General features: G+C 41.4%; 2 protein-coding genes across 2 annotated transcripts in view; one reads left to right on the top strand and one right to left on the bottom strand.

Annotated features, from left to right (window-relative positions):
• Window positions 1-4,816: 4,816 nt before the first annotated feature.
• Rag2 (recombination activating 2) lies at window positions 4,817-6,588 on the bottom strand. Its single transcript, XM_028895024.2, has one exon. The coding sequence runs from the start codon at window positions 6,508-6,510 to the stop codon at window positions 4,927-4,929; it is 1,584 nt and encodes a 527-aa protein (XP_028750857.1). The 5' UTR covers window positions 6,511-6,588; the 3' UTR covers window positions 4,817-4,926.
• A 229-nt stretch (window positions 6,589-6,817) lies between these two features.
• Window positions 6,818-14,779, top strand: part of Iftap (intraflagellar transport associated protein) — a 76,335-nt gene continuing 68,373 nt past the window's right edge. Inside the window, exon 1 of the mRNA XM_028895028.2 lies at window positions 6,818-6,959. The gene's annotated coding sequence lies outside the window, so the exon portion shown is untranslated. The remainder of the gene's footprint in view (window positions 6,960-14,779) is intronic.

Raw genomic sequence — 14,779 nt, 5'->3', positions numbered from 1 at the left:
GTTATATATAAGCTTTTGTTATACATAAAAAATAACACAAACGCACACACACACACACACACACACATATATGTATATGATGGGGCAATGTCTTTCTGTACCCTGTGAATATATGTTGCTCTGATTGGTTAGTAAATAAAGCCATTTGGCCTAAGGCAAGGCAGCTTAGAGGGAGGCGGGAAATCCAAACATATAGACAGGATGAGAAAGGAGAGGCAGAGGAGACACCAGCCCACCGTCCAGGGAGCAGCATGTAATGGCACACAGGTAAAGCCATGGAAAATGTGGTGACATATAGATTAACAAAAATGGGCTGACTTGTAGTGTAAGAGCTAGTCAGTAGTTAGCCTGAGCTAATGGCCAAGCAGTTTTAATTAATATAAGCCTCTGTGTGTTTATTTGGGACCTTGAGACCATGGGAGCTGAGCACAGGAAAACTTCCAGCTACTTATATATATATACACACACATATACATATACACACACATACATACATATACATGTATACATACACACAACCTACTGAGTACAATTAGTGTTTCCCTTATTTGCTGTGTTTAGGACTGAGGATATAGGATTGGAGTATCATCTCTGAAACAAGACCACCACCACCACCACCACCACCATCACCTTAAAACAAAACAAAATAAAAATGGTTTTCCCTCCGTCAGCAGCCACTGACTTCCTGTAGCTCATCTGTGGGAAAGGGAACTTTGAAATTTTCTTTCATCCATGTTCACATGTTGATTGGTGTGGTCTTTGCAGGACTCAGAGGGTAGCCATGTTATTGAGAGTTCATGGGAGTAACATCCCTGTCCTGTCCAGAAGAAACTATCATGTAGCAGTTGTTCCAGTTCATCGGTTTTTAGGACTCTTTCCATCTCCCTTTCTGAGATTTCCCCTCGAGATTTAGGTTTCAGGGTTGTGTTAGGGATGTCCCATTTGGGAGGCTAGGTGCTCCAAGGTTACCATTTCTGCATTTGACCAATTGTGGATATCTTTAATAGTTTCTGTCTGCTGCAAAAAGAAGCTTTTTGATGAGGGGTGGAGATGCAGTGGTCTATGTGTATAAGGGTGGACATTTAGAAGTTAATTGAAAACTATATTACTTTAGTAATATGGTAGTAGTAGACCCTCTTTTAGTCTCAATGGCATCTCTAAACATGAGAGCTCCTGGCCAGGTTTACAGTATTACACATGAGTTTCCACTAACTGAATGGACTTTAGGTCCAATTAGACAACTGTTAGTTTACCCCAACTACCATTATTGCACAGTTGGGGTATCTTGCTGGTGCCATCATTGTTGTGGCTCTGAGGCTTTGCAGCTATGTAAGACTGTTGGTAACTTTTCTCCTTTAGCAGATTATCAGCCTCCATTTTAAGTATTTATGGGATGCTTTTTCTAAGCAGGCAATGTATGACTGATACTGATCTATAGTGGCAAGTAGCATAGTTTGGGCTCACAAGGAGCTAGACATCAAGTCAACAAAAAGACTAATGAGTGCTTGGTATCATACTCCAGTGCTGTGGAGGAGGAAAAGCACTAGATTAGCAATTACAATAGATAAGTATAGAGTACAATGTGACAGTAGAATTTAAATTGCGGCATCAGAAAAAAGCACCTGGGAAGAAAGGATTATTTAAGTGGAGACAGACAGAATGCAGTTATAGGGTAATATACAGATTGAGTGAGGGATGAGGTTAGGGCAGTTACCTAGAGCAGACAGCCGATGGGAAAGCATTCAGAGTGTTTGGGAATTTAAGAAAGACAAGTGGGCAGTAACAGACTGAGGAGGAGGGGTTGGACTACTGGAGAATCAGGCAGAAGCTTTATCATGCAGGACCCAGTGGACATACCCTGTGTGTAAAAGAAAACCATCGAAGCGTCTGAGGTGGTCACATGATGCAGTCTAAACCATGCTGGAGCAAGGCACAAGGGGCATGCTCTTGGAAAGCATTAAGCTCAGAAGGCTCTGTGTAGGTATGAGAAAGGTTATGTGTATGTATTTAAAGGAACTGGAGGCAAGTTTAACATCCCCTTTTGCTTCAGTGGTACATTGCCTACAAATTAATATCTCACTCTCTCAGACAACTATGCCCAGCCTAGGTGGGAAGAGATGAAGCAGGGTCATTAGTATCAAAAGTCTCCTCTTTTCATGACACTGTTTCTTCCCCTGCTCTCTCCCCTTCTGTCCCATGGAATTTTCCTCTCTCCTTTTATTGCTTTCTATCCTCTCCTGATGATGACAATGTATTTCTGACTTAAAAAAACCAATTCATTTCAGACTGGAGTGATAGCTTGATTGTTACAGTGCTTGGCTTGTAAGGGTGTGGGAAGCTGAGTTTGATCCCCAGAACCCACATAAAAAGCCAGGGTGTTGGAATCTTCTCTAAATGTCAGCGAGGGGAGGTGGAAACAAGGCAGTGTTGGATGGCCAGCTAGTCTAACTTACCTGGCTGGTTCCAGGCCAGACAGAAACTCTGTCACAAAAAGGTGGAGGGCATCTGAAAAATGACACCTGTGGTTGTCTTGTGGCCTCCACGTACAAGCACACACTCACACATGCTCACACACAGGTGTACACCCTCACACATGTGGACACAAACACAGAGGAACATGTGTGTACACAGACAGACAGACAGACAGACACATACACACACACAAGCACACACATGCATATACACACATATCTTAATTTACTTGAAAGCTAAGATCTGTGTATTTCTATACTGAGGTCAGGTCAAAGTCTGATGAATTTATCAGTTTCTATAATTATCTTTCCATCTCTGTCTTTAAGACAGAGTTGTCTTAAAGTTGTCACAAATGATTCGGTCATCCTTTACAATACAGATCCCCATTTCTTTTTTGAGTGCTCACTATACATTCTGTATATCACTTCAAATGGTTTAGTCTAGATTTAAAAAATCTTTGCCACAGTAATTCTTCAGCAAAGGTTGATATGAGATACAGTATTTGAGATATTTTGGCCCTATTTTGTATTTTATCAGCATATTCCAGATTATAAAAGAGTTAATATTGCATGGACCGCCTTTCCTACATAAACAGCTCAAGTACATACAGATGTGTTTCCTATACCTTGCCTGCCCTGTCCTTGGCCTCTTTCTATAGTGAGACAACAAGTTCTCTAGAGATGAGTTTTGTTGTTTTGTGCAGATTCCATGTTTAATGTGGACCTTGGAATTAAAAAAAGTTGTGTGTGTCTATATGTGTACATGGTTATGTGTGTGCAGAAGCATGTGCACATATATGCATACGTATGTGGAGGTCAGAGGTCAACTTCAAATGTCATTTCTCCTCAGGCGCCATTCACCTTATTTTTATTTTTTGAGAAAGGATGTTGAACAATTATGGAACTCAAATACACAGAGGATTCAGGGAAGGAAGGGAAGGAACTAAAGAATCATGTCAAACCACGGTGAGGGATTTGGTGATTTTGATACAAGAAATGAAGAGTTTTCATTCATGGAATATGAAAATTTTCTTTTCACTGATAGCATATTTCTTGATATCCTTCTTATACTATTTTGAAAACCATTTAGGACTTAGCATTAGAGCCCTTCTGAGAGTGAAAGTCCAAAACCATTATATAAGCTCATGTTCATGTTTCACTTTTTACTTAAAATGATAATGCAATATTCAGGGCCTTGAATGACATTTAAATGTTTCCAGAGATAACTGTCTTTAATGAAGAAGAGAGACAACAGTTGAGCAATTTCAAAGGGATGAACCATTGATTTTGAAGGGATTTAAAATGAGTCCCAAAGTGATCCAAACAAAAGTTTATTGTTGGAATATGTTTTAACCCTTCTGAAGTGCATGTAGATAATTCAAGAAAATGTACCACAGTATTGAATTCAGGACTTTGGGCATAGTAGGTGTCTTAGGGTTTCTATTGCTGTGAAGAGAGACCATGATCACTGTAATTCTTATAAAGAGAAACACTTAACTGAGGCAGGCTTGCAATTCAGAAGTTTAGTCTATTGTCATCATGGTAGGAAGCATGACAGCATGCAGGCAGATATGATACTGGAGAAAAAGCCAAGAGTTCTACATCTGGATTGACAGGCAGCAGGAAAAGAGAATGATGCTGGACCTGGCTTGAGCATCTGAAACCTCAAAGCCCATCCCCAGTGACACACTTCCTACAAAAAGGCCACAGCTACTCCAATAAGGCCACACTTCCTAATAGTGCCACTCCCTATGAGCTTATGGGGACCATTTTCATTCAAACCACCATAGTAGGTGACAATTCTACCAGTGCTCTGTTTTCTATCAAGGCCAGCCTTTGAGTTTTTCTGATACAATGTAGCCTAGGCCAGAATCAAACTCACAGTTCACCTGCCTCCACTTCCCAAGTGGCAGGATTACAGGCATGTGTCATTATTCCCGGCTTGATATAGATTAATTTTTCCTTTGTGTTACTGCCGGGAATATAGGTGTATTTCAGTTCATAGGTATAATCCAAGGGGCTGTCTTAAAGTTTATAAAGAGCAGCAGTGTGGGATGTAGTTGATCTTGGTTTTAACTTTTTAAACCAACTATAAGCTACTTATTATAAAAAAACAATTTAATTCATTTGTGCATTAGTTTATTTATTGGGATTTAATTACTATTCAACATGTAGATTGTTACAAAATAATGCAAGAGTTCTGTGTATACTTTATAACTGTTATTCTGAATAAAATTAGATAACATTTCTCATTTAAGAAATTTTTGAATAAAATGTTAAAAACACACATGTTAAAATAACTATATTTAACACAAATTAAAACTAGCACTTAATTCATACAACCAAAACACAGCACAGAGATTTTTCAGTAAACAAAAATCAAAATATCATTTATGTCACTATTACGATTTAAAATGTAGGTCAGTGCACCTGAATTTGAGGAGCTTTTGCTAAACTAATCAAACAACCTTCTAAGAAAGGATTTCTTAGCAGGAGTTAAGACTTTCCCAGAACCTTTTTTGTGGAGCGATTTCATTGGAGGTTTTTGTAAGGACAGACTTCTTTTGGGAGTTTGTAACGCTCTTGCTATCTGTACATGCTCATTGCAGTAATATTTGTTACTTCCTTCTGACAAGTGGATGAGTGTGCGTTCCGCCAGATCCATGCACTGGGCATGAACCCAGTGCCCATCTCCATGAGAACAGTAGATCATAGCAGGTTTATTGAGCTCAGTTGAATAGAATGGAACCCAAGTATTGACGTCCACATCACAAGTAGGGCAGCATGTTATCCAGTAGCCAGTTACAGACTCATCATCCTCGTCATCTTCATTGTAGGTGTCAAATTCATCATCACCATCAAAACTGGTTGCTTCTGCACTGAAACAAAACTCTTCTGAATCTTCAAAGGGAGTGGAGTCCCCAGGATCTTCTGTTGATGTCTGACTGCTTGTGAAGATTTTCTGCTCTTCACTCACATCATCTTCAGAGCATTTCAACATATAGAAATAGAATGCTTCTGACATGGCCTGCTTATTGTCTCCTGGTATGCCAAGGAAAACAGTCCCATTTCCCATGCTGCTTCCAAACCATATTTTGCTATGTTTAATATCTGGGGTCCAATCGGGGGTCTCCATTTCACTAATTTCTATTGTGTCATTCCCTAGAGAGACAACGTTGCAGACCATCCTTTTTTGATTTTCCAGCTGATAACCACCAACAATAACAAATTCATCATTATTTGTTTGAGTGAGAATTGCACTGGAGACAGAGATTCCTCCTGGCAAGACCGTGCAGTTTACTGCTGGGCTTCCCAGGGGAAGATCTACCCTTATTCTATACAGGTTGGCAGGGCGGATGTTATTGGCAAGTGAGTGTCCTCCTAAAATGTAAATCGTATCATTTCTGGCAATAGAAACATGAAAAGACAACCCGTCCTGAAGTTCTGGAAGAATGTATGATGTAGCACACCCAAATTCAAAATCTACCAAGAAAACATGGGGCAGGCAGTCAGCTACACTATTCCATTTTTCTGTGGTTCTCTGGGTAGAAGGCATGTATGATCGTCCTCCGAAGAGAACACCCATGCTTTTCCCTCGACTGTATACCACATCAATGGAATGACCATATCTGGCTTCAGGGACATCTCCTACTAAATCTTTCTCTGTACAACGGAAAGTAACTTTTTTGTTGTTCTTGCAAGCAACAGACATGATATAAATCTTATCGGAGAGCTCATTGTTTGGTGTTTTCCCTCCGTGGATGATAAATTGATGCTTTTCAGACTCGAAGCTGCCTTTGTAAGAGCAAGTAGCTGGGTAGCGAAGCGGTGGAAGGTAGCAGGAGTCTTTAGAGAAAACCGCAGGCTTCAGTTTGAGATGATTTTGCTTTATATCAAAATGGAAGACTCCAGTAGGACAGGATCTCTTGGGCCAGCCCTTTTGGCCAAAGAAGAAAACTTGACCATCAAAATTCATCAGTGAGAAGCCTGGTTGAATTAAGGCTATATTATGACCCACTGTTATCATCTGCAGGGACATTTTTGCTTGTGAGTTAGGTCTTTTATCTGAAAGAAGTATAAAACGCAATCTTAAAATACCTTTTGATATACATCATTATTTTTATATTTTCTCACATGCAAAAGGCTTGTTTAAGAGAAAAACCATTTAACGTGCTTGTCCTAGAACTGTAAGTCCTCAAATCAGGAAGCGAAGAGTCACAGACCTTTCCTACTTAATTCAATTCTAACCGCTGGGACCTATTTTAGTGGCGGACTCGCTTCGCTTTGATTTCTGGGAACTGTAGTCCTTTTTTCCTAGAGAGCCCGTGCATAGGAGCCAGTAGAACTACATTTCCCAGGAATCCATTTTCTATGGTCTGTCTCCTTGTTGCTTCAGGACTGGAGCCTTCTTAGGCTCATTGGATAAGGACTCCAAAAGTGCGAAGTGACTAGATGGGCGCCAAGGTGACGGACAGCTAGGGAACGGAGGTGAGAAAGCGCCCCTCTGCCGACAACGGGGCGCTGGAAGGCAAGAGTACCAGGAGGGGCTCCTGCAAACCTGTGCTCAGGAATAGCCGCAGCTCCTGGAACTCTTAGTGGGGTGTCCTGCAGGAGGCACACTTACTTCTGGCCAAAGTGTGGTTGCCTGGAAACCGCAGTCTGAAGGGAAGCCATGGTTGAGTCGTCTTTACTGACTCCACTCTGGATGTATTGAAGCGAGACTCAGAATTGCACCCTGAGGACTCTTCGCTTGCTGGGACAGGGAGTTAGGAAAGTTGACTGTCTTTCAGAACCAAAAGACGAATCTCAGAATACTTGGCACGCAGGGGAGAAGCTGTTTGAAAATGATTTTTCCCCCCACTCCTGCACTTACTAACGGAAGTGTGGTAATTAGGCGGTTGCAAGGGACACTTTAGAAGACCCCCGCCCCCTTCCTGCTCAGCAGCTTTCCTTTCTTCTTGTTTTGAGGATTCTTGAGCGAAGCAGAGACAGTTCCTGAAATAACCCCCTGCTCCAACACCTAGTTTCAGATCACTTCCAGCCCACGAACTGTGAGATGAGTCTTGAGTAATTTTATATCGAGTACAAAAAGGGGTCCTTTTCGTATTGTACTGCCGTTAAGAAATACTTATCATATAGAGTAAGCTTGGGAAGTTTGTTCTGTTACCTACCTTAGAGAGAGATGAAGTACTCTTGCTGCTTGCAGATGTGAAACACTCTGTTTTGGCACTAAATGTTGAAATAAAATAAGATTTTTTTTTTGAGTAAGTTGTTTAAAAAACAGAATAAAACAATGGTCAAGACTAGGACCCGGTGCTATCAAATCCTGGCTGTCACTTAGTAACTACTTGACTTTGAGCAAGCTGGTTAACTCTATGGCTCAATTTCCTCATCTGTAAAATGAGGTAATTTTACCCACATAGGTTGATATTAGTTATGATTAGTAATTTAAGAATTGCAGAGGACTCAGAACAGCGCTCGAACACAGTGAATGGTAGATAGCATTGTCCTTGAACTAATAGACAACAAGGCTGTTAGGGCTCAGTTATCTGCTGCTAATGACATCACACATGAATGATGATGGAGATGTTTGGAAGGGGTTATAGGATGTTGAGATTTGGTCAGTGGATGTAGAGAGATAAACCTTTTGTTTTTGTTGTTGTTTTGTGACCCACTGAATTTAACCAGAGACATCCGTGTGACCGTGGGGTTGGAACTGTCTGTAGAGAAGCGTGGAGTGCCCCCGAATGGGTGCATATCTGAAGGCAGTGGCTCCTTCTCTCTCCAAGTCTATCAGTAGTCAGTAGTGCTGCAGAGTGGAGCAGGGCCTCGTGAGCTCCCGTCACATCCACAATTGGCTGTTGATGGGGCCAGTGTTGTGCGGGCCCAGTCTAGGAAACCACAGCCACTGTGAGTTCGTGATTGTAGTGCCTGTGCCATACCTTAAAGAGGGCTTTTCACAGCCCCTCTATCCTCTGGCTCTTAGCATTCTTTTGGCTCCCTCCCTTCCTTCAAGATGCTCTCCGAGCAGTAGAGGGGGTGGTGTCAATGATAGACTTTTGAACTAATAATAGTCGGATAAATTTATAAGCCACAGGTATTGGTGGTGACGCAGTTTAAATAACAAGGGGCATTTTGTTCTTGTCATTCCCTCTGTAAGCCATCGTGGTGTGTGCAAGGTCCAAAGTTAGACTTGGTGAGTCTGAATCTGCAACTCTACCACCTAGTTCCTTTGTAATCAACCTTGACGACCGATTTTCTCTCTTTTATCTGAAAATGGGGATAATATTAGAACCTATTCATTGAATTGCTTTGTGACGTAAGTTAGCACATGCCGATTATAAGGCGTGGTTCCTGGTGCACAGAAATTAGTCAGCAAATGTTACTGGACACTATATTTCTGTTCCTCCTGTAAATGTTCCTTGGGTCATGTAATATCTGATATATATATGTATATATATCCCTATATATGTGTATGTATATGTATATACATATACATATACATATATCCCTGAAGCATGTCTGTAGTTTACATGTCATTAATTAATTAATACACGCAAACATTCGCTTGCAGCTATGACTTATAGTTTACTTGAGAGAGTACTCAAGACATATTTTAATATTCTTTCATGGACTAAGTCAAGAGAAGAAATGGTGCCTGAGACAGATTATTTCTGGAGCTATGAAAGCAAGCCCCCCTTCCTCAGGCTTTGGTGGTTTGTAGATCCAGCAACTTGCTCTGATTGTGAAATAACCTGGGAAAATGTTTAATTTATTCTTGGGCTGTTCAAGTATGCATAAGAGAGGATCTTCCCTCAACTGAGAACATTCTGCCCATAGGAACTAAAAGAAAAGGTTGACCCCCTAATTCAGGAAGTGAAAACCATAGGCAATTACATTGTCCATGCAGAGTGATTATTTTCAGAGCTTTGCCTCATTTGGGCGGAGCAGCACTGAGTTCAAAGCTTACTTATTTCAAACACCCAGGAGAATGGATCCAGGATCATAGAACAAGCTGCACAGGGACAGTGGGTTCCAGATCCCAAGGGAAGAGGGGGAGGGAGGGAGGGAAGGAGGGAGGGAGGGAGGGGGAGAGGGAGGGAGGGAGAGAGGGAGAGAGAGAGAGAGAGAGAGAGAGAGAGAGAGAGAGAGAGAGAGAGAGAGAGATTGAGAGAGAGAGAGAGAGAGAGAGACAGTTCACTGTAGCCCTCTGTGCTATGTGAAGGTTGTCATAGAGATTTGGAATAATATGGATTAGATAGAAGCAATTTCTTGAGCAGTGCATAGGGAAGATTGTCCATTTTGTAGCAAACTTGGAGTCCTAGCTACACTGTCTCCTCTTGGAACATAGGCAAGGGTTTGCCCGTTTAAATCTTAGATGATCTGTCTTAGTCAGACAATTCATATATCTAAATAATAGGAGCACTGGAGGTGTTTTAGCGTTTTTGACATACTGAGTTGTTGAAATTTTAGTGCATCTATTTTTTACTGGAGTTGACAATTATCTTTTCCATGGCTTTAATATGTAACTATATTAGTTACATCTAGGGTTTTAAAAGCTGCTTAAAAATTATGCTAGATCTAAAATAACCCACTGAAGGTTTCTCTTTTAATAGACAAAAATATCAGGCAGATTGAAAAAGGAAAAAGACTGCTTTTCAACTCAGGGAAATTTCAAAGTCAACACATTAAAGATTCTTTTTAAAAGGAAGGAATACAGGGCCAATCCCCTTAGCACAGTTTCCTCAGCCCTGTGCTAGCATTCCCCAGCAGGGCAATGTTCACTCACTCACTTTGAAGCCAGGGCATAGTTGAGTATTATCAGAAGAGAACTAATGGTGTGAGGTCTGGGTTTGCAGTTTCCTGTGTCTGAACTGACTTTCTCTCCAGAGACAGATAGTCGACTCTGAAGCACTAAATCTTACAGATCAGCATTGCCTGTGTTTCCTGACTCCAAAATAGCAAGTACCCCATGCACTGCGACCACTTAGTGTGTGAGTTAACACTGTTTGCACAGTTAATCAGGTTAGAGGTATAGCTATTTGATTTCTGCTGGCCTTGAAACCAGGATTAGGCCTGTCTTCCTGTGCTGATGCCGGAGGATCATTTATGTCCCAAGATTAATAATAATACCCTGAAGGAATCGCAGTTAATCCTTGCAGTAGCTGGAGGCCAAGCCACCCCATACTTTCAAGATCTGTAGTACTTCTTCCCTAGCCAGATGCCCTGTTCATCCGTAGCCAGCATACTGCTTTACTGTGGCATCAACAGTCCCTTAAAGTTTATAAACATAGGTTCCCATCTTTTCGCTTTGCTAAAATGAAGGTATTGGACCTACCTGAAGGCCAGAGGGGCTGCTTATCCCTCTCTGAATCCTTGCGGCTAAGCCAGGAATTAAACTCGGCACTTGGGGAAGAGTCACTGACTGTTTAGTGTGACTGTGGCAAGCTGACGGCTGAAGGGTAGAGTGTTTGTGTGCCTCCAGATGTTCCAGTGAACGCTGGTGTAACGGGAGTAACTGACTGTGACCCCCCCACCCCCCACTTTGGTGGTTGAGGGAGAGAGATATCCACCAGGGTGTTACCCGCAAGTTTAACCATTTCATTACTGACAGATTGAAAATGTAAGTCCTGAGTCACTGGTCATATGTAAAGACAAAGTCTAATGGAAACTTGATGTATTAAAGTTAAAAACATTTTAGAAAAACACAAAATGAGTATCACAAGCTTGGTTTAAATGAACACTATTGTGAATCAAATGGGAAATTATCTGTTTTGAAGCGGAGATCAGAATGTCTCTTCTATGACCCAGTTTTCTTTAGTACAGACTAAGAATCGAGAGTTCTAATTATTTGAGGGCCTCTGTCCACTTTAAGCCAGGTAGTTGTGGTGTAATGTCCGATGTGATGCTTGTGAAAATAGGGGTTGTTGTTTTCCCGAGTGGAGTCATCTTAACCCTCAAGTCTGCTTTAGGAATGTTTACCTCACGTGATTGTTGGAAAAAGACGAAAGGAGATAACTTATGAACGTCCTCGGTCAGAGGTGGCATTTCAACTTTATGTGGCCTTGTTAGCAGAACCACCTGTACAATTTTAATAGTTGCATAGGATTTCGTTGAGTAGAAACGTTTCCCAGAACACCTACTCTACTTGGTCCATTTAATCAGCTTGCACAAAGCTTCAATGCCCACAGATAGTGACAAGGGGTGGACAGGTCTGGTCAGGTTTTTGCTTCCATCACTCACAGTAGAGTGACCTTTATGAGCTTCAATTTTGTTGTCTCTAAAACAAGGAACCGAGTGTTGCTGGACAGAACATGTGTGGGAAAGAGGGTTTGCACAATACATCTTGATTTTGAGGGTGAGTGATGTTATGGGTTCATTTGTATAAACAGCTACTTAATTTTATTTAGAAAATGTTAAGATCTGTTTTCAGGGTTGACTTTTTTTTTTTAAAATGCATGTGCAGTTCAATTCCTTGATTGATTCTTCTCATCTGAAAATGTTGGTCTGTCCTTCAAATATCATTGTCTAGGTATTTCCATGATGATTTTTGTGTGTCTGAAAAAGGACGGTTGGCCGTTTTCCTATTAATACCATTGTGTGATGGTTGCGATGTCTGAAATCACAGCAGCGGTGACCACACTCCTAAAGCTGATGTGCTGGATGGGGCTACAGTTCTTCCAAAACAGACCTCATTTGCTCTTAAAGTAGCTTCTGGTGAAGATTTTAGCCTTCAAATTTTAGTAGCATCATCAATCTGGCAATCTTTACTTAGTTTTTGAATAGGTTATCTATCTCTGGAGGTAACTAGAGACTAGGAGAGTAACCCTCCCTTAGCCATGCCTTCACTTTCCTTGGGTCTCTCTGTTATGTGGAAGCAAATTGTGGTCTTCTGGCATCTAAAGGTATTAAATGGAAAATCCCAGGCATAAGCAAGTTATGAATTTGAAATTGTATAATGCCCTGATGAGCACAGTGATGTCCTTTAGCTTTCTTCTGTATCCTGCCTGGGACATGGGGCATCCCTTTGTCCAGTATGTTCACACAGTATAAGCTACCTCCTGTAATATTTACTTAGTAGCCTCTTTTGTTAACTGATCAAATGAAATGACATATAGTGCTTGCGTTTAAGTAACCCTTGCTTTGTTTAACTGTGGTTCAAAAGCTCAAGGGTCAGGTGAAACCGGAAATTTGGATATGACAAGGATAAACTGTAAAGTGCTCTCTTTAGATATCGTCTCATATCACCGCAAGAGGAAGGGTAAACATTGTATGAGAGACAGAATGATCTTACGTATGTATATTCTAAATAGTACAGAGCTACTTCTGTTTTATTGTGTGTTTTTTAAAGCACGCTCACTTTGTCTAATTTATAAGTTAAATCTTATTATAAGTATAGATAGGAAAACATAGTCAATGTAGGGTCTGATACACCTGCAGTTTCAGGCATCTACTGGAGGTTTTTGAACATATCTTTTGGATTAAGGGGCACTGGTGACTTAAATCCATGTTCAGTCATGTGGGGGATTAGGAAACAAAACAAAAAAACACCCCCGCCCCCCGACAAATCCTTGCAAACCCAGGCTTGCACTTAAGCAGCATATATTATAGTAGAATGAAGTGGCATTGTTTTTACGTGTGTGTGTGTGTGTGTGTGTGTGTGTGTGTGTGTGTGTGATGGCATATGTGTGGAGGTCAGGGTAATCTGGGGAGTTGGTTCTTTCCTTCTACCATACGGGTTTCAAGGATTGAACTCAGGTTGTCAGGCTTGTCAACAGGTGCCCTTCCCTGCTGAGCTATCTTGCCAGTCCAAGGCAGCCATTTTTGATTGTCAACAAACACACCTTATATTTTTCTTATACTCAGCTTTTCTTTAGAGTTCTTAGATATTAATCAGGAAATCACAATCGTAGGTTACTTAACCCATTTCAAAGCCTTAAGGCAGAATCAGATTCCAACTCTTCCTGGAATATATTGATTTATCCCTTTTAAATCAAAAAAGAGTGGAGAACTAAAGAATCCCAGTCAGCTTAATTACAGAATGAAAATAGCTTTATTTCATGGGGGAGATAAAAGACTCAGTAATAGGATAGACTGACATTGTAATTGGACAATAAAGGAAGCATAATGGGAAAGCAAAGAGATGAAAGACAGCTTCAAGTCCGGTGCCTTTGTTTTTATATTCAGACTTCTTAAGGACAGAAAGTTAACTAACTTTCCAAGGATAGCAGCTGCAGACGCCTATGTAGGGTAGGGGCTGTGTGCTGGGGAGGTGGGGGGAGGCAGAGGAGGAGCACCAGTTTGTAGGCTCTCACTTTGCTCCCTTTAAGCTGGTCCTCCTCTGTTCTCTAAGTGGAGGAGCAGCTTCATGGTGGCACGGGACCAAGGGGAGTGGCATCTTCTCATAGCACGGAGATGGCATGGATGTTAGGTCTCACGTGACGAGGCACTGATGCTCAGGGAAGCAGCAGAAACAGGAGAGTTTGACTTGTCCTGTGAGTTGCAAATGGGAGCCATCGCTGAAACCGACAAAAGAGAAAAGAGGAAGGAAAGGGAAGTAGAAAAGGATGCGATCTACAGTTAGGGTGATGGGCTGTCAAGAGCAGGCATTGTCAAATGATTTGTCACCTTGCATTAGAACAGTTAAGTAAGGCCCCCCCCAGAACAGGGGGCTTAGTATTTCCCCCTCCAAGTTCCCTACTCCCTGATTCAATGTGAGATCATTGCTTTAAAATAAAGTGGCAAAAAATGTCAGAGTTCTGTAATGTGCTAGAAAAAAGTCATAAAAAGTTCCTTTTTAGAGAAAGAGGTGCTTGTGATTTTTTTTTTCTCTTGATAGAGACCATGTTGGCAAAGGCAGTTTGTATGTATGCATGCAGCAGGGTGCTCAGCTGTGGACATGGAGGCAAAGCTGCAAAGGGAAGCATTGCATTCCTTCCTAAAGCCCATTTGGTATTCCGGTCATAGGCGTCTGGAATTAAAAATAGCCGAGATGCACGTCTCAAAAATCTTATTTCTTTTAAGAGAATGCCAAGTGAAAAGGTCAATTTTATTTGCAAGATCTGGCATTTTGAAACACTTAGAAATGTATTCCTGCAGGCCGTGTTGACTTAGTTCCTTGGTCTACACCTGCTCTCGACCAGCTGTGTGAGTTTTGCTTAAAGCTGATGTTCTGGTATTGTAAAAGTGCTGTGCACTGTGCAGGTGGCTGGCAGGCTCAGGAAAGCCTAGAGAGGGGCCAGCTTTAACTAAGCAGAATTGTCTTACAGTACAGAGACCATAAGCGTCAACAGGACATTGCATACCAG

Source organism: Peromyscus leucopus, chromosome 4 (genome assembly GCF_004664715.2).
Source record: "Peromyscus leucopus breed LL Stock chromosome 4, UCI_PerLeu_2.1, whole genome shotgun sequence".
Classification (NCBI taxonomy): domain Eukaryota; kingdom Metazoa; phylum Chordata; class Mammalia; order Rodentia; family Cricetidae; genus Peromyscus; species Peromyscus leucopus.
The sequence above is the reverse complement of the archived record's forward strand: the minus strand, read 5'-3'. Positions and strand labels throughout refer to the sequence as shown.

Coding starts and splice junctions, on each gene's coding strand:
- Rag2 (XM_028895024.2), bottom strand. CDS start 6,510: ATGTCCCTGCAGATGATAACAGTGGGTCATAATATAGCCTTAATTCAA.